Source organism: Mandrillus leucophaeus, unplaced genomic scaffold, assembly GCF_000951045.1.
Source record: "Mandrillus leucophaeus isolate KB7577 unplaced genomic scaffold, Mleu.le_1.0 Scaffold232, whole genome shotgun sequence".
Lineage (NCBI taxonomy): Eukaryota > Metazoa > Chordata > Mammalia > Primates > Cercopithecidae > Mandrillus > Mandrillus leucophaeus.
The window spans coordinates 1,431,102-1,458,654 of NW_012102388.1; the positions used below are offsets into that span (position 1 = coordinate 1,431,102).

Sequence of the window (27,553 nt, forward strand, 5' to 3'; positions counted from 1 at the left end):
CCTGCACAACTTATCTGGTCCCTGTCTCACTGCTTTGAAGCCTCCTGCCTTCCCCACATGGTTCTCTGTGCACTGGCACATATGGAAAATCATAGTCCCAGCAGGTGCTGTCCCTGGGGCCCTTGCCCTCTTTCCCGTCTTCTGTCGCGTGGACTGCACTCCAGGGCTGTCCCTAGAATGGCTGTGTGCGTCTCACTGTTCTCTCCCTGCTTCCTACTAAGTTCCTCAGGAGTTGCTGATTTGGATGGGGGACAACCAGCAGCACGTGGGCCTGAGGAAGAGGATGGGCTGCTGAGCCCCGGGTTCTCGCCAAGGTGAGACCACCTGCCTTCTGACGGGCTCAGCGTCGGGAACAATGTGGGTGAGACAGCGCTGCGAATTCTCGCTGGGGCCTTGCTCTCTCTCCTTTTCCCTCACACTGTGTGGTGCTTCTTCCCCAAATCTGATGCACGTCCAGCTGTCTCTACAAGGATTTTATTGGAAAATTAGAGGCAGCTGTTTTGGAGACTGCTCACCAAATGCTATCAGAAGGCAGTGTTGTTGTTGAACCCTCTCCTCCCCCATCCCTTTTCCTCCTACTCCATCCCCAGAGAAGGCTGTTAAGAAGGGACTAGAAACAAGCTTTATTGTTTTCAATTTGTATAGTTATTTACATGTATCTTCTTCTTCTGGTAACTAAAGGGAATAGGGATTGTGAAGTACAGAATGGTCACGAGGCTGGAGGCAAAGACCCCAGCAGAATGGTAGCGAGGCTGGAGGCAGACACCAGTTGTGGTAGATGAGGCCAAGCGAGCAGAGGGTCCGAGTGTCAGAGAAAATGGAGAAGGGCCAGAGAGGGGTAAGGATGCAGACAGGCCACCTGCGACAGCCATGGGGCATGTGTAAGGGGTCCTTGCACCTTAACAGAAATGCTGCTCCTGATGGGGGCCTGTGACCAGTCGCGCCTTCCCCCCTAGTCACCGTCATCACGTGTGTGCATCAGTGACCTGGTGAATACTGAAGGTTGTGATGGCCCAGTCACCGTCATCACGTGTGTACGTCAGTGACCTGGTGAATATTGAATGTTGTGAAGAATAGCTATCATTTCACTAGACCACTATGGGATTTTTTTGTGAATTTACCACTTCTCGCTGTTATAATAATGTGATGCATTTCTTAGTTCTTAAATCCCTGCCTAGATACCTCCTTTCAGTTGGATTCCTAGAAATGAGATTCAGTTAAAGGACATAAACACACACGTTCAAGGCTTTAGAAAGTCACTGGGCCAAGTGTGTAAGACACACAATAGAGATTGCAGCCCCCACAGCAGGAGCTCCCATCCTCCCCAATGTCAGCGGTTTCACGTTTGGATGTTGGGTAACTTTGGAGCAGAAAAATTTTGCATTATTAGTTTTCATTTATTCAGCTAGTGAAGTTGGGCATTTTGTTTGCTGTCTGTATTTTACGGATTTCCTATTGACGTCTTTGGGGTGAGGTTCTAAAAGTACAGAAGGCCCCTCCCACGCGTGTGGGTGGCAAGCCTGTACCTGGGCCTTCTCAGCGCTCTCTGCAGCGCCTCCTGCTCCGTGGGGTATTTCCAGACAGGGTCGGATGTCTTTCGCATTCTTATATTAATTTCACTTTGACACCTGATTCATCCTCTTTTTTAGAGACTTTGGTTATTGTTGTTCTACCATAAGCTCTATATACTGTTTGGTACTCCCAGGCATCAGTTGTGTGTGATGAGAGGGGCTGCAGGAAGGGGCTGTGCCAGCTGGCAGCACCAGGGCCTGAAGTCGGGCTGCAACAGTGAGCCTGCACACGGAGGTGCACGGAGCCAGCCAGGGGATAGCTACGTATTTTTTCTTTACCCACATGAAAGAGCACTTCACATAAAATGGTTTTCTTTTCAAAATTAAAAATGTTTAGAAGTATATCTTTTTTTTTTTTAATATAAATGAGTCTTTAAATGTAGTTTTCTTTCTTTTCCCAAAAGCTTCCATTGAGTTCTAGCCTTTGCCAATATACCTGCAAACAAGCTTTCTTTAGCAGAACTTTTCCTAAGAACCACGCTCATCACTGCCACCCTCCTTTACCTTGGGGCCACAGAAAAAAGCACAGTAGAAATTTCTGGAAAGTTGGGGCTTTTTGCATTTTTTTTTTTTTTTGAGTGCAGCTTTAAATAATTTTCAAGAATAAGAAAATACAGTAAAGCTCATTTGGCAGAACACAGGAGTTTTGTGTTCTAGTTTAAGCAAATAGTTTATTTGAAAAGTGTTAGCAAGAGAATAGGAAAATGTTTATGTGAATGAGAAGTGACTGCAAAACAGAATTTGGCAAGAGTTTCTTATTTTGAATATACATAGGAAAGTCATAACAGAAAATAAAATTAAGAATTTAGGTATAGTTGTTGGTTGTTCAATGAAAATTATGCCTCTGCAGGTCTGGATGAGAATGGGAAGGTCATTCTGAATCAAAGAACCACTTGTTTTCTTTGGCGGGGGAAGGGGAGCAGCAGAGGCAAAGGGATGGTAATGTGGAGGGCGCTCATGGGGTCTGGGTGTGCACCCACTTCCTTAGATGCAGCGGGAGGGAGGGTTGAAGCCACTGAACTGGAAGAGGAAATGGTTTCTGTTCTTTGAGTACTTTGTACAGTTTGGGCTTCGACTTTTAGACTAACCTGTGAAGACAGAAAATCACACTCACACTGGTAATGGAGAGCTTCCTAACTCGTTTAGTACAATTTTCGGTCATAAAACAAAAGCAAAACATAAGGTTTCTCTTATCACTAGAAAAGGGAGATGGCTGAAGTGGCTGTCAGCTCAGTCTGGGAGGGAGTTGGGGCTCGAATGAGTAATTAAATGTGACTTAAGCACTTTGTTGTCCTCAGGTTGGGTGCTTTGCTTTTAGGAAAATTGTACTTATAAAACGGCGGGGAAAGGGGGAGAAAAGCTAAGACCAGCTCATTATTACTTCAGGTTTGCCTACATTTTCATACTTCGGGGAACTGGTAAATACTTTCAAAAGATTTAGAGAAACATTAGTTCTGGATACTTTTTGTTAGCAATTCTTCAACTTTTCTTATAAATACGGTAGGTAAAAACATTATGGTAGCAATTATGAGATAAATTATACTTTCATGAAGTTATGTACTTGAACTGTATTCTTATCTTGCCATAAGTGTGTTGGTTTTACCTCTTACTTTGAAAAGACATCTGGTTATTTGGAGATTTCTAAAATAAGGCTTTTAGGAAAATTCTGTATATTTGGGAAATTATATTTTGTTGTATTCTGTTGCTGTAGCTGTTCATTAATTTCACTTGACTGCTAAAGCTGCCAGAGTGAATTAACAACTTGTGTTTGAATTCATCCCGACAGTGCTTATACTGACTCTGTGCTAATGACCTTTTGTTTGTCACTGACTGGACTGTTACCAGTGGTATGAGAGTGTCACAATGTTTTGTCAATGGCTCCCAAAACATGGACCAAAATTATTTTTGGAAAAAAAAAAAATACTCCCAGAAACGGTAAGGTTATGGAACTTTTTGTAAACATAAGAGAAAGGAATTTGTTATCTCGCTATGATAAAATGTTTAAAACAAAGAGAATAAACAGTGTTGTATAAAATAACAAATTTTATTTCTAGAAAATATTTTACACTAACTGTGCACATGCACACACCCACACAGAGCTTAACCACACATGGATTTCCTTTAATAAATCTACCACATACTATTATATTACAATTTATAATAGAGTTTTTGAAGACACAATGGGGAAAGCTTTGTCATTCATTTATAAACCGTCCATAAATTACAAAAGAAAGGCAGTCTGAAAAGTATGTATAAAGAGTAAAAACAATTTACAAGTGGACAAGAATTACAAAAGAGTAACCATCAAATACATCTGCCAGCAACTTTGTAAGTCTTTTGTTCAAATGCCAATGATGAAAATGGGTATGGACTCATTTGGATCAGATTTAAATTTAGCATGTTTTTGGTGTGGCTTATGCATTATGTGGATTACTTGTGTGCCATTCATTGCTGTGTATTTGGGTATGGCATTTTGACAATGGAAGTAACAGAAAACCATATGCCACAAAATAGAACATTAAAAGCAATGAAGATTAGCGGCTTTCTGGAAGGTTGGAGTACTGGTGTTTTACCAAACAAAGTTACTTTCTCTCCTTTTCACTTTTTTGAATGATTGAGTAAACATTTTCTGTGTGTAGCCTGGCTGGCTTTGAGAGACTGAAACTAGTATCTTAAAATGCACAGCCTGTACAACTTGATCTCGAACCACTGTGTCAGTGAGGATGAAGACCACTGAATGCACGACACATACAAAGTATACACTGTGTTTTTATTAGACAGTACAAATCATTGTGCATTTATAAGGCAGAACATCAAGGCGAATTAAACTAGGAATTTCAAGACCAGAGTCAAAGTGAAAGTTATGCATTATGAGGCAAGCATTTTGAGAAGGGAGAAAGGTTGAAAATCATTCCTTTAAGGGCGGATGACAGATGCACAAAGACTGGAATTACAGGTAGGGAGGGAGCTACAGGTGATAGCTATGCGCGCCCCCCTGTTTGTTAATAAGACGTCCCCTCCCACCTCCCAAATCAGAGCTTGGACAATGAGAGCAGACTGCCAGCGGTGACAGAGAGCAACCGCTCCTCTTTGTTCTCGCGGTTGGTTTAAAGTGGATGGTAGTGCAAAAGTGCATTTCTCTACTGGTGTCAGGGGAGAAGATTGGGTTTTTTTAGGAAGTACTTGAGTCATGAAAGCCCTAGTTTGGAATTAAAGAAAATTACATAGATTTTGGCAGTTGTCCGGAAGTACATGAATCATTTCACTGCACCCAGCTTTTTCAGCAGTTTCTTGCCTTTGGAAAGCAGCCCCTTTTTCTTTTTCGAGGACATTTCCCTGCCTCTCCCAGGACTACCAGAACCCATAGATGACGTAGGTGACCCCGAATGGAGATGGACTGTGGGGGATGGAGCTCTCCTTGCTGTACCTGAACCCTCAGGAGGAACCTAGTAGGTACAGTGTGACAGTTTATTGAGTGTGTGAGCGCCAACAACAGAATTCACTTGGTAACATCGTACTGTCCCCGTTTCCCACCAGGAAAGGTCAAGGGGGTTCATTTGTTCTCTCGGTTGTTAAAGTATGCCGTGAGAAGCAAAGGTCCTCTCCCACAGCCGCCAGAGAGAGGGCCCAGACATAAATGTGTGGGTTCCGCTTCTCCGTCTCAGGGGCGTGCGGGATGGCCATTGCTTTGGCAAAGCTAAGGCAGGTAATAATTCACTTCGTAAATGAAGACTAAGGGCAGGGGAGACATTATTTGAAATTAGGTTGATAGTAAAGTTGGCCGAGTACCCATCAGTAATCTTAAAAAGCAAAAGTTCGTAAAGGGAATTTTGTTGTACTGGAAACTATTTGGTTATATAAAATCCTGATATTGTTAAAGTGCATTCCTGGGTTGGTTAGTCTACTATAGAAATATTGGAGATGGCACACTGGTTGAAAGAAAAACAAAAAAAACTAAAATGAACCTTAATTACAATCAAAGAAAGCTTAAAGGCCCTCAGTGGATGCTTGCATTATTTCCAAATAATTAAACAAGAATTTTCCTCAGTAGACAGCACATGGTAGTATTTCAGTATACGTTAAGCGCTTAATAGTGCTTTGGGGGGTAGACTTTCGCTCTGATACGTTGCAGGACGACTTTACCTCGCTTCCTTTTACAGCGAAGCATGTGCCTGCGTTGACAGAGCAGCAGCATTCCTCCGGCCCTCCCTCCAGAGCAACTCTTGCCATGGGAGTGTTCAGTATTCAGCAGGCAAATGCTCTAAGCCAAGGGGCTTCAAGCTTGCTTGGATTTAAAATCAAGGTCTAATTCTAATGGAAAACACCTAGTAAAGCATCCCAAAGCACACCTGAAGATACCATCTATTCCATCTAATGCGATCGTTTGAGCTGCGTGCTTCAACTTAGTATTGCATTGGTATACCAACAACAACTCCGTGTTGCAGCAACTTCTCTCACAGAAGGTTGTGCTTTGAGGAGGAGCATAGCCCTCTCGTAAGGTAGAGGCAGGGTTACTTAAGGAAAACACGTGCTGGCCGTTCAAGCCAGCCTTTGGAGTGTGCAGAGCCAACACTCGATCGCCTGTGTTCACTACTCATCTGCTTGACCTTGGGTTAAGTTTCTCAAGTCAAACTTCCTATAGTAAACATGTTTGTTAGGTTGTGCTTTTTCCAAGAGTGGCTAACAATGCAATATGCAGCTCTATGTAAACACACAGTTAGCTTGTTAAGAAATATGTTCCCAATGTTGGCCTTTCAAATAGTCTTAATGCACGTAGTAGGAAATGATTAAAGATGATTTGCTTCACTATAAATTCAGTTGCTTTACAACTGAGACCAAGTAATATTCTGATTATTTAGGTCCAATAATTTTTTGAGACATATTTCTTTTTATCTTTTTTTTTGTTAACCCCACAATGAAGCCTTAAGTCTACCACATTGGCCCGTTTAAGGTAGCTTAAGTTGGTATCTTTATCGGTATCTTCAGTTGCTCACTTACGTGAAGGCTACATTGCCTGATTAAGGTGTGAAATGAACACTCTTCTTCTGTTTCCAAGCAGATGAGCAAAGAAATAAAAATATATATATATAAAAATATAATATATAAAAACTTGCAGTGATGAAATAAAATAAAAATGAGATACTAAACATGAATGTAATCTAATAGTTAAATATGCTTGAGAAGCCCTTGGATCCCTGTGAAGAGACTAAAATCCTAACAGAGGGCAAATAACCTTCATTGCCCACCAAATCTGAAGAGGAGCCATCCTCTTTTCATTCTGGATCAAACTGAGATGTGTTTCTATAATGTAGGATGGGACATTTGTTTGTGAGTAAAGGCAGATTGATTGATTAGAATTGAAAGGGTCATTTTTTTTTTTTTGTAAAATGAGAATTAAGAATTTTTTAGGCACAACTCCAACGGAAGGGCAGAGGAAAAAAAAATCAGGGTATATGCTTTTCGGCCCAAGATATAAAAATACCAGTGCAGAGATTGTATTAGACCACATATGGCAGAACGGGACAGAGATTTAAAAAGCTAAATAGGTTTGCTTACCCTTTTTGCCTTTGAGCGCATTGGTGTATCTTGAGAGTAGTGGGATGGAGCATCAGAAAGATAGACTTCTACGTCGTCAGGCACTTCTTCCAAGAAGTTTGAGGGCACAAGGCCTTTCTGCCCATTCAGCTCCCCCTAAAACACCAGGGATGAAGCAGAAGAACAATTTATTTTTCTAGAAACTCACATCTTGCTTTAGCTAAAGGAATACAGCTCAGAGTACAGGTAGATGGTGAGTTTATTCTGGTTCCAAAGTGGCAGGACTCGACTCTAAATTAGGGTTTCCAAATTTTCCTCAGCAACAGGCAGAATCCTAAGCCGCTTTCCTGGGGTCTCGATTTTGCCTGTTCAGTGGGGAGCTGAGGAATCTGCCTTTTGGCCAAGGAGCCCCTGGAATTCTTAGGATCAGGCTTCTGAAGGAAACACTCCTTGGTAGATGTCATTTAGTGGTTCTCGGGCCTGGCTGGTCTGAGGCACTATGGAGCTGCTAAAAATACCATCACTCAGCACACCAGCCCTGACCGATGACGGACAGCTTCGGAGAGTGGGGGCCCGGTGGTCCTAGCGTGCCAGCAAGCTTGAGAGCTACTCATCTACTCAGCCTTGAGACTGTCTTCCCTCTTACTCATGGACGTGTTCTTACTGTAAACATTCAAACAATATGGGGAAAATGAAAGTGCCTGTTGATACCGCCTCAGACATTACTGCTTCAGGTTGGTATATGTCCTTCCAGATCTTTCTACTCATTTACATATCTATGCCTTGTCTAAAGTCGAGATCCGTGTAAGTCCAACCGCCTCCTGGTCATCTGCACCAAGTGGCTCACGAGCCCACCACGTCACTTCTTCCCCAAACGCTCATCTGCCCCCAAAGTGCCTAAACCAAGTTCAAAATTGGCTGGCTCTGAGCAACAGGGGATCCTGTTCCTCTGTTTATAAGGTCTAGGAAATGACATAAAGAGCCTACTACATCAAAACACCTGTGCAGTGAACGCCACAGCAGAGTGATGAGCACCTGTGGAATGGGAGGAAATGTCTGCAAGTCATCTATCTGCTAACAGGTTAATATCCAGAACACAAACAACTTCAGAAACCCAACTAAAGACGTTTCTCCAAAAATGAGATTCAGGTGGCCAACAGGCACATGAAAAGATGCCCATCACCATGAATCTCCAGGGAAATGCAATTCAAAACCATATAGTACCACCTCACGCTACTATCAGTAAAAAAAAAAAAAAAAAAAAAATGGGAAAAACAGGTACTGGTGAAGATACGAGGAAACGAATACTCGTGCACTTTTTGTGGGAAGGTGAGATGGTGCAGCTGCTCTAGAAAACAGGATGGCAGTTTTGCAAGATGGAAAGAGTCCTGGAGACGGATGGTGGTGACCGTTTGCACAATGTAAACGTACTTAACACTACTGAACTATATACTTAAAATGATTTTACATCTTTTCTGTTTTTTTAACTAAGATGGAGTCTTGCTCTGTCACCCAGGCTGAAGTGCAGTGGCGTGATCTCAGCTCACTGCAACCTCCACCTCCAAGGTTCAAGCAATCCTCCCCCCTCAGACTCCCAAGTAGCTGGAATTACAGGCACGTGCCACCATGCCCGGCTAATTTTTGTATTTTTAGTAGATACAGGGTTTCGCCATGTTGGCCAAGCTGGTCTCGAACTCCTGACCTCAGGTGATCCACCCGCCTCAGCCTTCCAGAGTGCTGGGATTACAGGCTGAGCCACCATACCTGGCCAATTTTAGATAAATTTTATGTAGATTTTATCACAAAAAATAATTGGAAGAGGCAGCCCCACATACTTCCTGCATCTTCCTGTTCAGCAGCCTGCCAGGTGCACACTCACTGCCCTGCCCTGCCCCACTCTTCTGCTTGGACCTTGAAGATCCTATTTTATTTACCTGTGACTACCCTGGGCCTTCTCTCTCCAGCTCCGTTATTAGTTATTTTTCTCTGTTGACATTACAGACTATTTCGAGGCCACCTATCCTTTTTACTGTGCATGTGCCCCTGGCGATTTCTTCCTATCAAGGGTTTTAAATAACATCTAAACACAAAGACACTCAAAAGTTATAACCAGTCAAGTCCCCCCCCTCATTAGGTCCAACAGCCAGATTTCTCCTGCAGCCTTAGAAAAGTCTTCCTTTGGTTGAGCACCAGATGGAGTAGTTGGCTTATATCTGGGGACTGTGTTCTGTGAACACACACAGCTTCATGCACCCATCTCCACTGGTGTCATGCTCACACCACAAGAGGCATGTGTACACCAACCCGCAGAGGCTCCTGCAGAGCCAGGTCTCCAGGCCAGCCCCTACTCTGGCTGAGTAGAACGTGGGTGGAACTGCCTGCGCTGGTTATTGGTCTTGTTGTTTTGGGCTGAACACACATAGCCCTAGTAAAATCCACGTCAGAACGCACATGTGCCACGTCACTCCCCCATGTCTGATGCCTCTACCACTGTACGCTACTGCATCTGAGGTGATGACTGGAGCTGCTCGCAGTGTGAACACTGCTTTGGCCTAAGTTCCATTCCATTTGGAGAGGCTCAGATGTCCTGTTCATACCCCTCAAGCTCAAGAGTTTCTAAGCCAGGTTTTCCATTCAACACTGTTCTTATCCTTGCAGTCTCAAGGGCGCCCATCGCCTAGGTCAGAAACTGAGGCTCCCCCGGACGACATTCTCTGTCTCTCTGACTGACAGTCTGAGCTCTGGATAAGATCATCTTGAGTCTGCCTCTTGTCTGCCTTCTCCTGGTACTGACAGTTCAGGCCATGTTTCCTGCCTGGACGGCTCCATATAGCATGTTACCTGGCTTCCTGGACCCACTCCCATCCCCCTTTAAAAGCGTACCAACAAAACCCTTTACAGAATAACTTTCTCTAAAAAAAAATTTCACCGTGACCTTTCCCTCCTCAGTCCCTCCATAATCTGATTTCCGCTTCTCTCCTATGCCTCATTTCCCACCAATCCTCTATTTGAGGCCAAACAGTAACTACCTGGAGGCCTAATGTCCAGACAGAATGGGAATAGGCTGAAAGACAGAAAACACCAAAATCACTTCCCTCCCAGTTTTCTCTGTGCCCCAGTCAGTGAGAAGTTCACTCATGTTTGCACACCTCTGGATTATCTTCCGTACCTTAGTACGCCGCGTGATGGACGCTTTTGACATAGGAAGGTGCATGATTTAAGGTGTCAGATACCGAGATGCTGGGCTGTAGCAAGAACAGCACAAGCTTGAAAATATGATGGGGTGTTAGAAGTCTTCAGTGACTTCAGTGACTTAATGGGGGCTGATGTAAATTAGGAAATAGCAAAAGGAGGAAATGTCCAGGTAGCACAGCAGGGGTCCCTCCAGGGTCCCTGCTTACGCTTGTTTTATTGATACAGGATATAGCAGAACAGAGAAAGAGGAGGGTGATATTACAATATTAGGACTGGTGGAATATTTGAGTTTGCTCTCTTGAGATGTTTAAGGTTCCAGATATCAGAAAACGAAGTTCCAAGAAATTTAAGATTTTTGGTATCAAATTAGGTGTCCCCTGCCATTGTTTATCAAATAGGAAATATTTAAATGAACTGGGCAGTCTGCTCAGTGAACACGACCAGCAAAATCATACTAAAACTATTTGGAGGAGTGGTCAATAAACAGAAGCATACATTTAATATTAATTTAGATCTTCCCACTATAACATAAAAATTTAGGCAAGACTATTCAAGAAACTAAGAAGATAAAACATAACTCAGGAATAGAAACATGCAGACAAGTTAGAAAAATCTTTTTAAATTCCAAGAAAGCACCATGCCCGTTATTTCTACATGTGAAAATCTAAATGAAAAGTATGTTCCTCTAAAGATACGTAGATTGTTAAAAATTGACTCGATAAGATAACCATTTAAGCAAATGAAAACTGCAGTCTAAAAAGATAACTGAACCTAAAGGATCTTTGGGCAGATTCTAATAACCTTCAAATTATAGTAATTCCTATGTCACTCAATCTGCTCCAAAGCATAGAAAAAGATTGAAATCTTCTTAGTTTATTTGGTAATTCTAGCATAATCCTGATACCAAAAGCCACAAGAAAGGTATCCAAAGAATACAGATTATTATTATCTCTGGAATATAACTTCTGAATAAAATATTAGTAAATCAACTTCCAGTGCCTTAAAAATAGTATTATATATGATGGCCAGTAATTTACCGATGAAAAATAAGCATAGCAAACTAAAACTTTGTTAGCATTATAAGGGATACTTTCTTAGCATTATAAAGACCATCTATCTTTATTGATAGTCTAACCTACATACAACAGTGTAAAATATTAGTGGTATTCCTACTAAAATACATATCAAGTCACAGATTTCCTCATCTGTTATTCAGAGTTATTCTAAGTGATTAGTAAGACAATTAAAAATGATGACAATTATAAATATTGATGAAGAGGCAAAATAATGACAATCTGGGGGAACCCAAGGGAATCGGTGGATAACAGAAATAAATGCATTCAGAAAAATGATTTGTGGAGGACATGTACACACACACACACACACACCTTTCCAACATGTTTTCTAAATAACCAGTGGAATATATACTAGGGCGAAAAATCATTCACAATCGCAATAAGATCTATATAATTCCTTTTTTGTTTGTTTTTGAGACGGAGTCTCGCTCTGTCACCCCGGCTAGAGTGCAGTGGCGCGATCTCGGCTCACTGCAACCTCCACCTCCTGGGTTCAAGTGAATCTCCTGCCTCAGCCTCCAAAGTAGCTGGGGTTACAGGCACATGCCACCACGCCCGGCTAATTCTTTTGTATTTTTAGTAGAAACAGGGTGTCACCACATTGGCCAGGCTGGTATCGAACTCCTGACCTCAGGTGATCAGCCCGCCTCGGCCTCTGTGTGAGTCACCGTGCCCAGCCATTGGATCTGTATAGTTGCTAAGAGTAAACTTAAGATCTATAAAGGATGTGTAAGAATAAATCCATGAATCTTGTCTGACAGATGAAAGGAAAAACTTTTTAGAAGGAGGTACATGCTACGTCAGAATTGAAAGACGATACTATGTCTGTTTCTTCCAAAAGCGAAATGTACCTCTAAACAAAAAATTATAGATAGATTGTGGGGGTGGGACTCTTTACAAAATGACCCCTCCCAAATGTAAAAATGCATGATAAAAATCCAATAATTAAGGCAGCATGGAGTAGTGTTAAAGTCCATAAATACTCTAATATTAAATTCCTATTTATACTTTAAAATGTATTACATTGTTTAGTATTAAATGATTTTTTTAAAGTAGGGAAAGTGCAGATTATTTAGTAAACATGTTGAGACATTAGTTCTCATAGTTACGAAAAGATGGTAGATACTTGAGATTTACATGTGGAAAAGGAAACTATAAAATCGAAACAAAATGAGGTGATTATTTCTATCACATTGAAGGACCTTTCAGGCATGACCCCCAAGGCAGAAACATCTGACCACATACAAACGTAAAATTCATCGTTAATAAACAACAAAAATGGAGAACCAAACACACACAAAGTTAAAAAGCAGAGGTTGATCTGGAACTATTGGAAACACATGTGACAAAGTATGAATATCCTCACCAAGGGCTGAACTCTTAAAAATCAGAAACCAGGCAGAGGAGAGAGCCTGGGAATTCCACACATGCCTGTGGCTGCAGCATCTGTTTGACTCAAAGAGAAACCTACCATCCAGGATGTCGTCACTTCTTGCGGATTCTGATAAAGGCAGCGGGGGGAGCAGGTGGAAACACATGTGCAAGATGGGGACCCCCACTGGGCTCTGCACAGGGTCCTAAGTGGCCCTGTGGGCTTCTGGTCAGGGAGGGGCAGCTACTTGCAAAGCTGCCCCAGCTGCAGAAACTCTGAGATAACCCCACCCCATTCCCTCCCTTCTTTGCCCCAGGGAATATTCGAGACATGCTCCAGGGGAACAGAAAAGGAAGGAGGGTGGCTCTGAGGTCCTTGCCGGGAATCACCGGCAGCAAGGTGGGGTGGGGTGTTGCGTGCTGCTAACAGCAATAGGCTCTAGATAAAAGGAAAGGGTGAAGTCCTAAAATCTGGGGTGTTTTAGTTATGTATTTCTTTGCTTATTTGTATTTCTTTCTTTTCCTAAAATTTATTTCTGACCTATACAGTAAGTAATCTAGAAACTTAAATTGTTTTGTAAATGTTTGGGTGGCAGCAATTTAAAATATGAATGTATTTGTTTTGTTTACAATGTAGATCCATTAAAAAGACTCGTATTTGCAAGGAAGAAACAATGAAGTTCACAGTCCCAACTTTCTAGATTATAACTCAGCAAAGAGACAAGCCAATTAAGCAACGCTGTCAGCAGCCATATGAAGTTGATGCCCAGTTTTAAGAGAAGGAACAGACTAGCAAAACAAAACACAAAATAAATGAAAAAGAATACAGTCATAAACGGTACCTCTTGATATTTCCAAAACTTACATAATAAAATCCATCTTCATCAATTTCACCAAAAACGGTAATAATATCTCCTGTGCAAAATGTAAGTTCAGCCTGTGGAGATGAAACGTAAAATTAATAGTATTTTTCTATACAAAAGTAGTTGTTTTTTAAAAATAAGTTCTCTATGCTTTCCCTTACTATTTGAGAATTTCTGGTATTCACCGACTCGTTCAAATAAAGGTAGAAGCTAATGAATGGCTCTGCCCACAGTCTTCTCGAAAGTAAGGACAAACCAAGATAATGCCCCCCTAAAAGAAAATGCTGCAGTGCTTTGATTTTGGCCAAAATTCAAGATTATTACCATGTTCTACTGGTAATACATTTTTAAAGCTAGTGAAATAGTTAACTGTAAAAACCTAGAATATTAGGGGAATGTTCTCTGTAGTATAAGGACCATTAAATAAATATCCTTTCACTGAGTATCTTAAAACCTACTCAATTATTAATGAAACATATATTTATTTGTTGAGACAGAATCTCACTGTGTTGCCCAGGCTGGAGAGCAGTGGCAAAACCTCAGCTCACTGCACCCTCCGCCTCTTGGGTTCAAGCAATTCTCCTGCCTCAGGCTCCTGAGCAGCTGGGACTACAGGTGTGTGCCAGCAAGCCTGGTTAATTTTTGTATTTTCCAGAGAGATGGGGTTTTGCCATGTTGCCCAGGCTGGTCTTGAACTCTTGAGCTCAAGCAATCTGCCCACCTCCCAAAGTGCTGGGATTACAGGCGTGAGCCACTGCACCCGGCCTGAACATCACTTTATTCAGCGTCTACTGTGGGCCAGGCTGCAACCCTGAGTCAGGTGGTGTCAAACACGCCTCATGGCCGTCAGGAGTCCAACTGACCCAGCGCATTTCAGTTCACAGTCACCAAGCAGAACATGGAAACAGAAATCTAGATGATATTAACAACCAAACACGTTTTCTTTCTAAATGTAAAAATGAGGGAATATAGTTGGCAAACCAATGGCTTGTCAGAGAGCGCGAAGTACTGCGTAACATGGGTTCACATATGTCTTGTCATCTCAGCTGGTGGCTGCAGAGACTGGAGACCCCATCTCATTTCTGAAGGCAGCGGTTTCAGCCTTCAAGACACCAGGCATCCCAAGCGGTGCCGGGCGACGCAACCTCACCTATCCCTGCCGGGCGACGCAACCTCACCTATCCCTGCTTTCCTCTCTCCTGTTCTGTTCTGTGTGAGGGGCCTACTGCTCCTCACCTATCCCTGCTTTCCTCTCTACTGTTCTGTTCTATGTGAGGGGCCTACTGCTTTACTTTTGTTTGCTGACCACATGTGATGGGCTTTTATTTCTCTCCCAAAGATGGCCCTCAGGTGGCAGCACCATTAGATGTGGATGACAGATTGCTGTCTCTGTCGTGGCACAGGAAAATCTGGGCCACAGGGACAGGGCTCGTCAGGGCTGGCCGTGTCCCTGGGAATCCCATGATTTCTCTCCTGCATGGCCATGTCTGTATCAGCCATCCCTCGGGTTGGCAGCCCTTCCTATGGATGGTTTGGAGAGAAGGAATGAGAAGGTGAACGAACACACGTGGCCTCAGTGTGGTGTACCACGAGGGAAGGGATGGGGTGTGGTTTTGTATCCGTCACGAAGCGCAGTGTTTGGCTGGTACCTCAACATCCACGTTGGGCGAGCTTTCTCTGGGGTCATAGTCATACAGGGCCACCATTCTCCGGGTTGATACTGAATGATGCCTGCCACTTCTTCTGCTTCTCTCTGTTCAAATCACAAGGGGGGAAGAAAGCCATCATGACGTTATTTCAAACTTAGCGGCGTTCCCCCTCCTTCCGTGTCACACAAGGCCAATGCAGCTGCGACCTGGCACCGCTAACAGGGCCACATCTCCTGGGCACTCACACCAGCAAACGTCTCTACTTTGGGTCAGTCGTCCGGGACTCCATAGTCTTATATTTTTGCTATAGTATGGTTTCTCCCCCTTAGAGTAACATAAACATTTTCCTTCCTCCAGTCTGTCCATTAAGCCAGTGAGACTCACATGAAGCACAGGGCTCTCAAACAGCAAATGTAGACGGCTTTGGCCAGCACAGGGAGGCCGTAGCTCGTGAGGCCCTGCACAGTGCACGGTTGTGACCATTGCTCTGGGAAAGCCCCATAGACACAGTTTTAAAAGTGCCTGTTTGTGTAACTGTGGTGGCATGACAAAATCAAGTCATGCTCCCCTAAGCGGAGGCAAAACTAAGGCACCATCCTCAGGAGAAGCATGAATATAAACAGGGATGCCTTCTCCACCCAGCTCTGTGGCTTCCCCCATGCTGCTTCCCCGGCATCCTTCCGCTGAGGTTTAGCAGTGGCCGTGGAGAAGAGCCCAGCTGTGCACAGTCGACTTAGAGGTGCATTCCCACGGCCTGGCTCTGTCTCTGCCACAGATGGGGGCCTGGGTGTCATCCCAGCACACTCAGAAGCATAAGGGGCTGCAGAGGAATTGCCCTAGGCTCTGCCCAGCGTGAGCGCTCCACACAGATAACAGGTGAAAACTCTCAGGACGTAAGGAGGCCTCAGTGGAGAGCCGCAGGACCTGGCCCAATCAGGAAACCCCTGTCAGACTGAAGGTGTGGGGCTGGGAAGGACCTTCCTCCTGGCGAAAGTTGGCATTTGTGTGTTTCTTCTAAACACAGCTACTTTCTGCTTACATTTGATTTGGGAAATTCCAAACATACAGATGAACACCATCAAAGGCAACTATCTTAATGGCAACTAAAGTCAGCAATGTGGCTTTTCAGTGGTTTTCAGCAGGTATAGGGGCCAGTTGTGTAGACCTGCAAAATTCTAGCAATTACTCCCCCTTGGGTTCTGATTACAAGCCACTGCTGTAGTTTACAGGACGCACACAAGCCTCTGTGCACATGTCCTCTGTCGGACCTGCACATGTATGTCTCCTTGCATTATGACCTCACCCAGAGGTTAGTGTTTCTCAGCATGCTTCATGTTACAGGGAATGTTACAAGTATGACTTTGGAAAGGTGGCATAACAACATACATGTACTTCTCGCTGAGGTAGAACTTACATACACTAAGGCTCTTTCTAGCGTGCAGTACTTTACTTTGTGATAAGCACACACGGTCCTGAAACCCCACAACAATCAAGATATACACCGGCCATGGTCCTCTGTAGTCACTTCAGCCCAGGTAACCACGGATCTGTCTCCTGCCCCAGACTTTGGCCCTTTCCAGAATGTCACTGAAAGGGACTCATGCAGAATGTAGCTTTTGAGACAGGCTTCTGTCATTTGGATGATGCCTCTGAGATTCACCCTTGTCACTGGCTGTATCAGCAGTGGCTCTGTTCCATTGCTGAGTAGGCTGCATTGTGTGGGGCACCTTCACTCTATTACTCAGTCACCAGCTAAAAGCACCTGAGTTGTTTCCACATTTTGATGACTGTTGGTCATCAAAACATCAAACATATTCGTGTACAGTTTTTGTGTGTGTGAACATAAGTTTCCCTTTCTTTTGGGTAAGCGTGTAAGAGTGAAGTTGTTGGATTGCATTGTAAGTGCATATATAACTTTACAAGAAACCAGCAAACTGTTTTGCAGAGCGGTGATGCCATTATCCACTTTCACCAGCAGTGCAGAGGCCCATCTGGCACGCTTTGTGCCCACCCTTGCGACGGCCAGTCGTTTTAATCTTAGCCGTTCTAAGTGTGTGTGCATTGGTTTCTCAGGGTGGTTTTAATTCGTATTTCACTGGTGATGTTAAGCATCTTTTCATGTGCTTATTTGCCACCCACATATCATCTTTGGTAAAAGGTCACTTAAATATTTTATACATATTTTTATTGGATTGTTTCCTTACTGATGAGTTTTGAAAAGTCTCTGTGTATTCTGAACACAAGTCCTTTTTCCAATGGGTTACTTGCAAGTATTTTCTGCCAGCTTGTGGCTGTCTTTTTATTCTGCACTTTTCCAGTGCAGAGTATTTAATTTTGGTGAAGCCTAACACTGACTTTTTCCTTTTATGGATCATGTTTTAATGTCCTGTCAAAGAAATCGTTGCCTGATTATTATAAAGTTTTCTCCTGCGTTTTCTTCTGGAGGTATTAGAGTCTTAATTTTTATACTTAAAAGTATGATCCATTTTTATTGAAGTTTTTAATATGGTGAGAGTATGGGTTAAGATTCATTTTTGGCATATGGATGTGCAGTAATGCCAGCGCCAGTTATTGAAAAGAGCACCCTTTCTCCATTGAATTGCCTTTTTACCTTTGTCCAAAATCAGTGGACTCCATATGTATTGGTCTGTTTCTGGACTTCATTCTGCCCCATTAATCTACGTTTCTATCCTTTCTCCAATACCACGTTACCTCAATTAGCTTACCTCTACAGTAGTAAGCTTCCATTAGCTTACGTGAATCTTCCAACCTTCTTGTTCTTGTTGAAAATAGTTTTGGCTATTCCAGTTCCTTTGCCTCTCCATACACATTTTAGAATTAGCTTGTTGAGTCTGTATAAATCCCGGCACAGATTTTGAATGGTCTTGCACTGCATCTGTAGGCTACCTTGCGGACAGCTGACATAACAATATTAAGTCCATGAATATGGTCTCTCTGTCCATTTATTTAGGTATCTGATTTCTTTCCTCAGTGTCTTCTGGTTTTCGTCATACAAATACTGCACATGTTTTGTTAGATTTAATGCTAAGTAGTTCATGTTTTGTTGTGTCATTGTAAATGGCACTACTTTAAAAAATTCTAATTTCTAAATTTTCATTTCTCACATATGGAAATACAACTGATTTTTGTATATTGACCTTGTATCCGTTGAGGTTGCTACACTCCATTTGTTAGTTCTAGGAACTTTTTTATCCTTTGAGATTCCTTGAGATTTTCTAAGTAGATTTCCATGTCATCTGTGAATAGAAAAAGTTGTATTCCTTCCCTTCCCGTCTGTACACCAGGTGTGACTTTCCTTCACCATGTCGCCCTGGTTATGACCCCCAGTATGATGTGGAAAAGGAGTGGTGAGGGCCAAAGTCCTTGTCTGTGCCCAGTCTTAGGAGGATCGCATTCAGCCTTTCACCATTAAGGATGATAGTTTCTGGCGATGGCGGGGGTGGGGCGGGGTGGGGGACACGTAGCTATATCAGGCTAGGTTCCCTTGGCCATCCACATTTAAAAAAATAGAATAAAAAACATTTAATCTAATTGATAATATAAATCAAGTTACCATTCCTTAAAAGAAATTCTTGTATACTTTCTGGGTCTGTGGTGTACAGGGCCTGTATTCTCTTCGAAACAGTCTTAGTCCACTTCGGGAAAGAAGATCTTAACAAAAGTGGATAGGGGGATAAAGGGCTCAAAGATCTTCAATCTCATGGATTTAATGTGGGCGATATATTCACACTAAACCTTGACTATTAGATGTGGATTCTATCTTGAGATGATGCGCTTATTAATGCCAAAAAAGGTTGAAATGTTTTGATTTTGTGATTATCCTTAAAACTATGTATAGTGTTTGAAGCACTGAATTTTGTCTTTGAAGTCTGATTTAGAAGTTAATCAAGTTTTGAAGTATTAAACCTTAAATATGAATGCTATAAAACTGATATCTCTCTACAGCGTTTTAGAAAAAATAAAGGCTTTTTTTGAGACAACAGGGGCTTTTTAAATGAATACATTGTCATTGTACATGGAAAAAAATTTAAAACTCATAAATGTAATGTTGCTTAAAAATCACTGAAAATCGTTTTGCTGCGTTCTCACGGGTGCTTGCAGACTGGCTTAAGATAAATGAAGGAGTTTCATGTCTACCCAAACTAAAGAGAAAAAAGCTTTTGTGCCTCTTGGATAAGCAAAGGTCACCTAAAGAATGAAAGGCACAGCGCTCCCCTGACAACCCACTGAAATTTATTGTAGACAGGCTGATGTTCACACCATATTACCAGAAGGCAGCTAATCATGTGTTTTCTAGGTGTGATAAAGTTTTTGCAAGCAAGATTGTACTTCATCGCCCATTAGATCATCTGTGTCTTCACATTTACGTACGTGTGTCCCTAAAGCACGCAGGAGACTACTGGCAGTCCTGGTTTGGAGAGTGGCTTTTGCCCAAGAAAAATCACTGGTCAACATTTACATGACTTTGGCGTATTTAAATGATGCAACTTGGGGTCCCCTCATCACCACTTGCCTCTCTGAGCAGCAGGCGTTTGGTGCGATAAAACGCACAGGAAAGGTCGAAGAGGGGTTTATGCTTACCTATTTTCTCCACAGGTGTATTCAGGGGCAGAAAGCCCTGTCTGAGAAGCTGATCCATCATCTCCTCGTCATCTGCTTGTATTTCAGAGACCATGTTACAAGGAATAAGGCCAAGCCGGGCACAGGTTTCTCCACGGTAGAATCCATCAGCGTCTTTATCACCATAAACCTAGAGTCGTGGGGAAAAATAAATCAAGCATTGTAATTGATTGGTTCAGAAATACAATAGTCCCACTGACGGTAAGTGAGTCTAGTCGAAAATATATTTTAAATATGGTTTTAAAATACCATAAATCACCTGCGTAGGTTACCCACGTGTGTGCCATAGATGTGTACGTGTAACCCTCGCTCTATGACGGACTCGAGCCAGTTTTTCATCTAGCGTTTGGACAACCTGCCATTCTTCTCATCAGGCAGGGGGTTTGCTTGGATGAATGCATGTATTTAAATTCACGCACATTAAAAGGGTGCGTGATGAGACCCCACTCGACCAAGAAGGACCAAGTAGGCTGCACAAAGCGGTGTTGCTGTCTGCCTGAAATGGGTTCCCACGTAACAAGATAGTGCCACACAGCAGGCATTCCGACCGTTCTCAGATGCCAACTGTCAGGACCCTTGCTGAAACTGCAAACAGGGTTCAAGGCCCTCTGTCTTGCCCCTCTCCTACTGAACAGCACGCTGTCTCTCATTTTCCCTCCTTAAAACTCACAAGGCGCCTCTTCTCTCAGAAGGCTGGATCTCACGGCCTGTAATCCCAGCACTGTGGGAGGCCAGGGCGGGCAGATCCCTTGAGGTCAGGAGTTCGGGACCAGCCTGGCCATCATGGTGAATCCCTGTCTCTACTAAAAATACAAAAGAAAATTAGCTGGGTGTGATGGCGTGTATCTGTGGTCCCAGCTACTCGGGAAGCTAAGGCAGGAGAATCACTTGAACCCGGGAAGCAGAGGTTGCAGTGAGCCGAGATGGTGCCACCGTACGCCAGCCTGGGTGACCGAGCAAGACTCTGTCTCAAGAAAAAAAAAAAAAAAAAAAAAAGCTGGCTATCAAAGGGATAGGAAACAGCCTCCATCAGGCATATTGAAGAACTAAGGCGTGGAACTCCGGCCTCTAGCTACTGATGCTCCCTTCTTCCCTTTTCCCTCCCTTTTCCTCTCCCTCCTTCCTTTCTTCCCTGCCTGCCTGCTGACCGACAAGTGTTGTTTTAAAATTTGGAGCCTGTATATTTTTCTCAACAACATAGGCCCTAATAGAATCCAGAGTTCACAGGACGTATTTGGGTGTTTGTGTGCACACAAACCGGGCAGACGCTGGAGAAGGCACTCTGCAGAGGGCAGGTCCCTGGCCGTCACAGCACCATGCCACCTCCTCCTGTGCCCGGCTCCCCGTGCCTCGCCCACAGCCTGCAGGAGAAGGCGGCTGACGTGTCCCACCCACGACCTGCAGGAGCAGTTGTATCTCTGAGTGGCCAGTCTCCGCCCCCTCGACCCAGACCCGCCTCAGGGGCTGTTGAAGCTGCCCCAGGCAGCCGTCCCGCACCTTGATGATCTGGCCTTCTTTAAAGGGGAGCTCCTCCTCTGCAGCATCTGGGTTTGGGGACATGGTGAGCGGGTCGTAGTCAAAGAGAGCCACAAAGATCCGGGCCGGGAGCTCTTCGGCACCAGGGTCAGTTTCCGACTCTTCATAGAAGTCTGGAGAAAGGCGGTCTCGCCCGTAATCGTCTGAGAGCAAGTGGGGGTGAAGAACAGAGCGGCAGTGAGCCTAACTGAGGAGTGCGCACAGGAAATGCAGCTTTGAAAAGCAGTGAGGATGGCAGCAGTTCCTTGACTTTCGTCTTTTTTGTGTCTTAACATGTAGGCAGAAATAGATCAGGAGGTCTAGCTCAGATGAACTGGAGAAGCATATAACTACACCCACACTCTGTACCTGGCCACACTGCATGTGAAAGCACCGAGGCCTGGGCCTCGGGGGCCTCCCTAGAGAGCACAGGCTGGGGCAGGAGCTGCCACAGTGCCAGGGGCAGGATGGCCCATGCTGGGGAGCCTTCCCAGGACCCACACGCTCTGCAAAATGGAAAGCTAAGCACCACCCACATTTAAAATACATTTGTATGTTAATCAAAGTCCGTGGAGGTGACCAACTGTTCACCTAGGTAAATACGTAACTGGTAACAAACGCATCTTTATTACAGTGAATTAATAATTTCCTGGTGAACTGGGTTTCAACTCTATATACCACCCAGCTTCTAAAAGTGGTTCTTTTGGACTAGAGGAAATGGATACATTCCTAGACACACCCAACCTCCCAGGATTGAATCAGGAAGAAATTGAAACCCTGAATAGACCAATAGTGATGAAATGAATTCACTGCTGAATTCTACCAACATACAAAGAAGAGCTGGTACCAATTCTACTGAAACTATTCCAAAAAAATTGAGGAGGAAGGACTCTGCCCTAACTCATTCTATGAAGCCAACATCACCCTGATACCCAAATCTGACAGACACAACAAAAAGAGAAAACCACAGACTAATATCCCTGATGAACACAGATGCAAAAATCCTCAACAAAATACCAGCAAACTGAATCCAGCAACACATCAAAAAGACAATTCACCATGACCAAGTAGGCTTTATCCCTCAAATGCAAGATTGGTTCAACATACGCAAATCAATAAATATGATTCACCGCATAAACAGGACTAAAACAAAAACCATATGATTATCCCAATAGTGCAGAAAAAGCTTGCAATAAAATCCAACATCCCTTCATGAGTAAAAAAACCCTCAACAATCTAGGCATTGAAAGATGTACCTCAAAATAGTAGGAGGCATCTATGACAAACCCACAGCCAATATCATATTGAACAGGCAAAGGCTGGCAGCATTCACCTTAAGAACTGGAGCAAGGCAAGGATGCCTGCTCTCGCCTTCCTGTTCAACACTGAAGGATGCCTGCTCTCACCCTTTCTGTTCAACACTAGAGTACTAGCCAGAGCAGTCAGGCAAGAGAAAGAAAGGAAAGGCATCCAAATAGGAAATAAGAAGTCAAATTATCTCTCTTCACTGATGATATGATTCTAAACCTAGAAAACCCTGAAGATTCTGCTAAAAGGCTCTTAAACGAATAATTTCAATAAAATTTCAGGGTACAAAATCAGTGTATAAAAATCAGTAGCATTTCTATACACCAATAAATTGTTCAAACTGAGAGCCAAATCAAAAATACAATCACCTTGACAATAGCCACACACACACACACACACACACACAGAAAATATACAGATTACATCTAACTAAGACACGCAGAATATATCTGACCGAGGAGGTGAAAGATCTCTACAAGGAGAACTACAGAACAGCTGAGAGAAGTCATAGATGACATGAACGCTGAAATATTCCACGCTCATGGGTTAGAAGAATAAATATCATTAAAGTAGCCATATTGCCCAACGCAACCTACAGATTCAATGCGATTTTTTAAATTATTATTATACTTTAAGTTCTAGGGTACATGTGCACAATGTGCAAGTTTGTTATGTATGTATACGATTCAATGCTATTTCTATCAAAATTCCATCATCATTTTACGTAGAATTAGGAAAAACTACTCTAAAATTCATATGGAACCAAAAAAGAGCCCAAATAGCTGAAGTAAACTTAAGCAAAAAGAACAAATGGAGGTATCACATTACCTGACTTCAAACTATACTATAAGGCTACAGTCACTATCATAGTGTGGCACTGGTACAAAAACAGACACACAGACTAATGCAACAGACTAGAGAACCAGAACTAAAACCACATGCCTACAAACATCTGATCTTTGACTAAGTTGAGAAAAATAAGCAATGGGGAAAGAACTCCCCATTCAATAAATGCTGCTGGGATAACTGGCTAGTCACATGCAGAAGATTGAAACTGGACTCCTACCTTTTACCATATACAAACATTAACTCAAGACGGATCAAAGATTTAAACATAAGACCTCAAACTATACAAATACTGCAAGGAAACCTAGGAAATGCCATTCTGGACATCAGCCTTGACAAAGAATGTATGGCAAAGACCACAAAAACAATTGCAACACAAACAAAAATTAACATGCATGGCCTAATTACAGAACTTCTGCACAGCAAGAGAAACTATCAAGAGAGTAAATGACACCCTACAGAATGGGAGAAAATATTTGCAAATTGTGCATCTGATAAAGGTCTAGTGTCCAGAATCTGCAAGGAACTTAACAGATCAATAAGCAAAAAATGACTCCATCAGAAAGGGCGGAGGACATGAATAGACGTCTCAAAAGACGACATGCACGCAGATGACAAACCTATGAAAAAATGCTCCACATCACTAATCATCAGAGAAATCCAGAACAAAATCACGACGGGAGACCATCTCACACCATTCAGAACGACAATTAAAAAGTCAAAACATAGACGTTGGGATGGCTGCAAAGAAAAGAAACACTTACAAACGTATATACCATTGGAGGGAATGGAAATTAGTTCAGCCACCGTGGAAAGCAGTTTGGAGATTTCTTGGAGAACTTAAAACGGAACTACCATTTGACCCCGCAGTGCCATTACTGGGTATATACCCAAAGGAAAAGAAGTCGTTTCACCAAAAAGACACAGGCACTCAATACGGTGATCGCAGCACTGTTCACAGTAGCAGGGACATAGAATCAACCCAGATGCCCATCAACAGTGGACTGAATAAAGATGTGGTGCATATACCACATGGAATACTACGCAGCCAGAGAAATGAACAAAATCATGTCACGTGCAGCCACTGGAGACCATCATCCTAAGCAAATTAACACAAGAACAGAGCACCAAATACCTCATGTTCTCACTTATAAGTGGGAGCTAAACATTGGGTCCACATAGACACGAAGATGGGAACAACAGAAACTGGGGACCACTAGACGGTGGAGGAGGGAGGGGGCAAGGGCTGAGAAACTCCTGACAGGGTGCTATGCTATCTGGATGATGGCATCATTTGTACCCCACAGCTCAGCACTCTTCACTATACCCATGTAACAGACCTGCACATGTACCCTGGTGAATCCAAAATAAAAGTCGAAAGTTGATTGTAAAAAGTCAAAACAATTATTTTGGAAATCCTAATACATATGCATATATATACATATGTATCACTGAACATTAGATATATGTGTGCATATATGTATGGAGAGAGAAGGCGGGGGAGAGGGAACCAACAGATAATATTGGTCTGATCCTGGGAGGTGGTCTCAGAACACCGTCACGGAAGCGAGTGAGAAAGACGCCAGCTGGCAGCAGAGAGCGCAGGATTGGGAGAGGCAGCCCAGCGGGAGCTTCGGTCCCAGCACGAGGAACACAGGTGGTGGGACGAGAGGACACAAGTATGTGGAAAAGACAGGACAGGTGGTAGAGAAAGAACCAAACAGATCAGTCTCTTTCACCAGAAAAAAATGAAACACGTAGTCTAAAAACAAAAAGCGTTTTGGCTGCAGGAAACGTTGAATTTTAAAATGTAATAAATTGTTTACACTATTGAGATGTAGAGTCTTTTTTGAATGCCTAATCTAAAATGTAATTTCTGCCAGGGAACAAAACTTTTCCACAGCAGGCTTCATTAATTTCTCCATGCTATTTTGATTTTGTGGATAGTCAGTGAAAAAACCTGATGACGTTTTTTCTGGTTTCAGGTGGTATCCGAGTTCAACAGAATGTGAAGCGTTCCGTGGCCTCCACAGCGGGCACAACTGTGCAGCCCTTTCTCGCACCCAGGGATGATGGTGGAGAACAGCTGTGGCTGTGTGAGAAGGATGTGCTTTCCATTCTGCTGGAGGAACTGAATGACCATGTCAGTGTGATCTAGTGAATGCAGTTCCAGGTGCGGAAAAATGCCGGTGGAGGGGAACCTCTGGCTACAGCGTTTTCCAAGCAAGTTCTCAGCACTTTCCAGCTGAGTTTATGTGGCAAGCTTGTGGCCTCAAAACGTGCAGAGGGGTGAGGGGCTATGGTCAGAGCCTAGAGAGAGTTGGGGGTGGTCGACATCCCCCTTGAAAATCTTTCCAGTCCCTCCTAGAGCCAAGAGTGCGTTTTCTCAGTAAGTGGCTTATAGTCAAGGACCATGATCTGCAAAAACACATCGTTTTGTCTTCAAGTCCAAACTCACATGCACCATGCAACTGGCCACACCACGGGAGGCATCTAGGCAGACACCGCAACACAGAGCTGCCTGAGGCCAGTCCCCCGACGAAGGCTCCTTTCAGAGAACTGCCCAGTGTCACATTGTGTTGGGGGAAGACAGCTGTGGGGTAGAGGTGGGCGGAGCACTTGGAGTTGAACGTATGTGAATAAAGTCGTGTGTTTGCGGTGGCTCCACCGTCCGCTCCTCCAGAGAAGACGCACTGGATGTGTTATGAGCACCGGACCTCGACAGGGAGAGAGCAGCGGCCTCCCTGGAATGTGTCCGTGGAAACTTGGCTTCACTGCAGGCTGGACTGGGCCACTGGGGGTCCCTTGTCCTTGGTGGTGGCAGGCGAGACTGAAAGCAGCACTTACCTGCAGCTGTCCGTCTAACCCTGGGGGGAGTGGGCACTGCCTCCCGTCCTGCTGAGGAAGCGTGCTGGCCCAAGGGGTCTGCTAGGAGGAAGGGTGTGCATATCATGTGGGAGATCAGGGCTCATGCCTGGCCGCCTGGGTGGCCTCCCAAAGCCACCGGTGCCGTGAGAATAAGCACCGTTTTCTACAGGAGAGAGGTTTCCCTCACTACCTGGCCCAGACCGACCGCCCTCCCTGCTACTGTCCATTGTAATTTCTGTGGAGATAAAGGGAATCATCTATTAAACAGAGTTGACAGCTTTTGATTTTTTTTTTTTTTTTCTTGCAGGGAAACCTGAAGAAAAGGCTCTCCTTTTTAAGGGGCAAAGCTTTGTCAATAGAGTTAATTTATTTTTCCTCCCTGAACACGAAGAAAATGTGCTGTACTTTCCTCACTTTGTAGGCTCAGTAGCCAAAATAACAAATAACAAAAAAAATGGGAGACTACAGAGGAGATATTCAGAGTTGATTCCTAAGAATAGAATCCTCTTAAACACAGTGCTTCGGTTTTAGAAGGGTGAATCTGCAGGCCTTCTGTCTGACAGGTCGACAACTAGATAAATGCAAAGACCAAAAATTATAAAGGATAAAACCAAACCTAATTAAGTATATATACGAAGACATCTATCAGCGTTGAGACCTCTTTATGCTAATTGTGTGGTTTAGAATTTATTAGATAGGAAGCTACATAATTTTGTTTTTTAATCATGAAGGACATTTTTTAAATTTTGGAAATCCAGAGAACCTATTATATTATTTTTTGTTGTAGGTCCACTGCTTATTAAAAATAGGAAGTATATGGTTTACAGACTTAATTTCCTCTGAAAAAGAAAAGTAATGCTTTTGAAATGTAGCAGATTTCTAAAATATTGTTCTCTAATATTTTCACAAGAAAAATACAGTTAAGTAAATGAGAACTAGAGGAACATCCTGTCTGTTCAGCTGTCACTGATGTTCATTTCCCAAGGCTCTTTGCCAGGGCCGCCGCCTCAGGTGGGTGATAAGCACCCACCACTTCTGTTTCCTTTTGAAACCATCATAGGTGCTGAGATGTGTGTTTGTGTATAAAGTGTCTGGTTTTTGTTATTTTTATGTGG

At 43.3% G+C, this 27,553-nt stretch overlaps 1 protein-coding gene across 1 annotated transcript in view; it reads right to left on the reverse strand.

The window, feature by feature from the left end:
• Positions 1–4,983: 4,983 nt before the first annotated feature.
• Positions 4,984–27,553, reverse strand: part of RIMBP2 (RIMS binding protein 2) — a 342,052-nt gene continuing 319,482 nt past the window's right edge. The window contains exons 17-22 of the mRNA XM_011981944.1: positions 21,399–21,580; positions 19,863–20,031; positions 15,261–15,364; positions 13,614–13,685; positions 7,128–7,262; positions 4,984–6,616 (exon numbers count right to left, since the gene is read on the reverse strand). Coding sequence (XP_011837334.1) covers positions 6,590–6,616; positions 7,128–7,262; positions 13,614–13,685; positions 15,261–15,364; positions 19,863–20,031; positions 21,399–21,580 — 689 coding nt within the window. The 3' untranslated portion in view covers positions 4,984–6,589. The remainder of the gene's footprint in view (positions 6,617–7,127; positions 7,263–13,613; positions 13,686–15,260; positions 15,365–19,862; positions 20,032–21,398; positions 21,581–27,553) is intronic.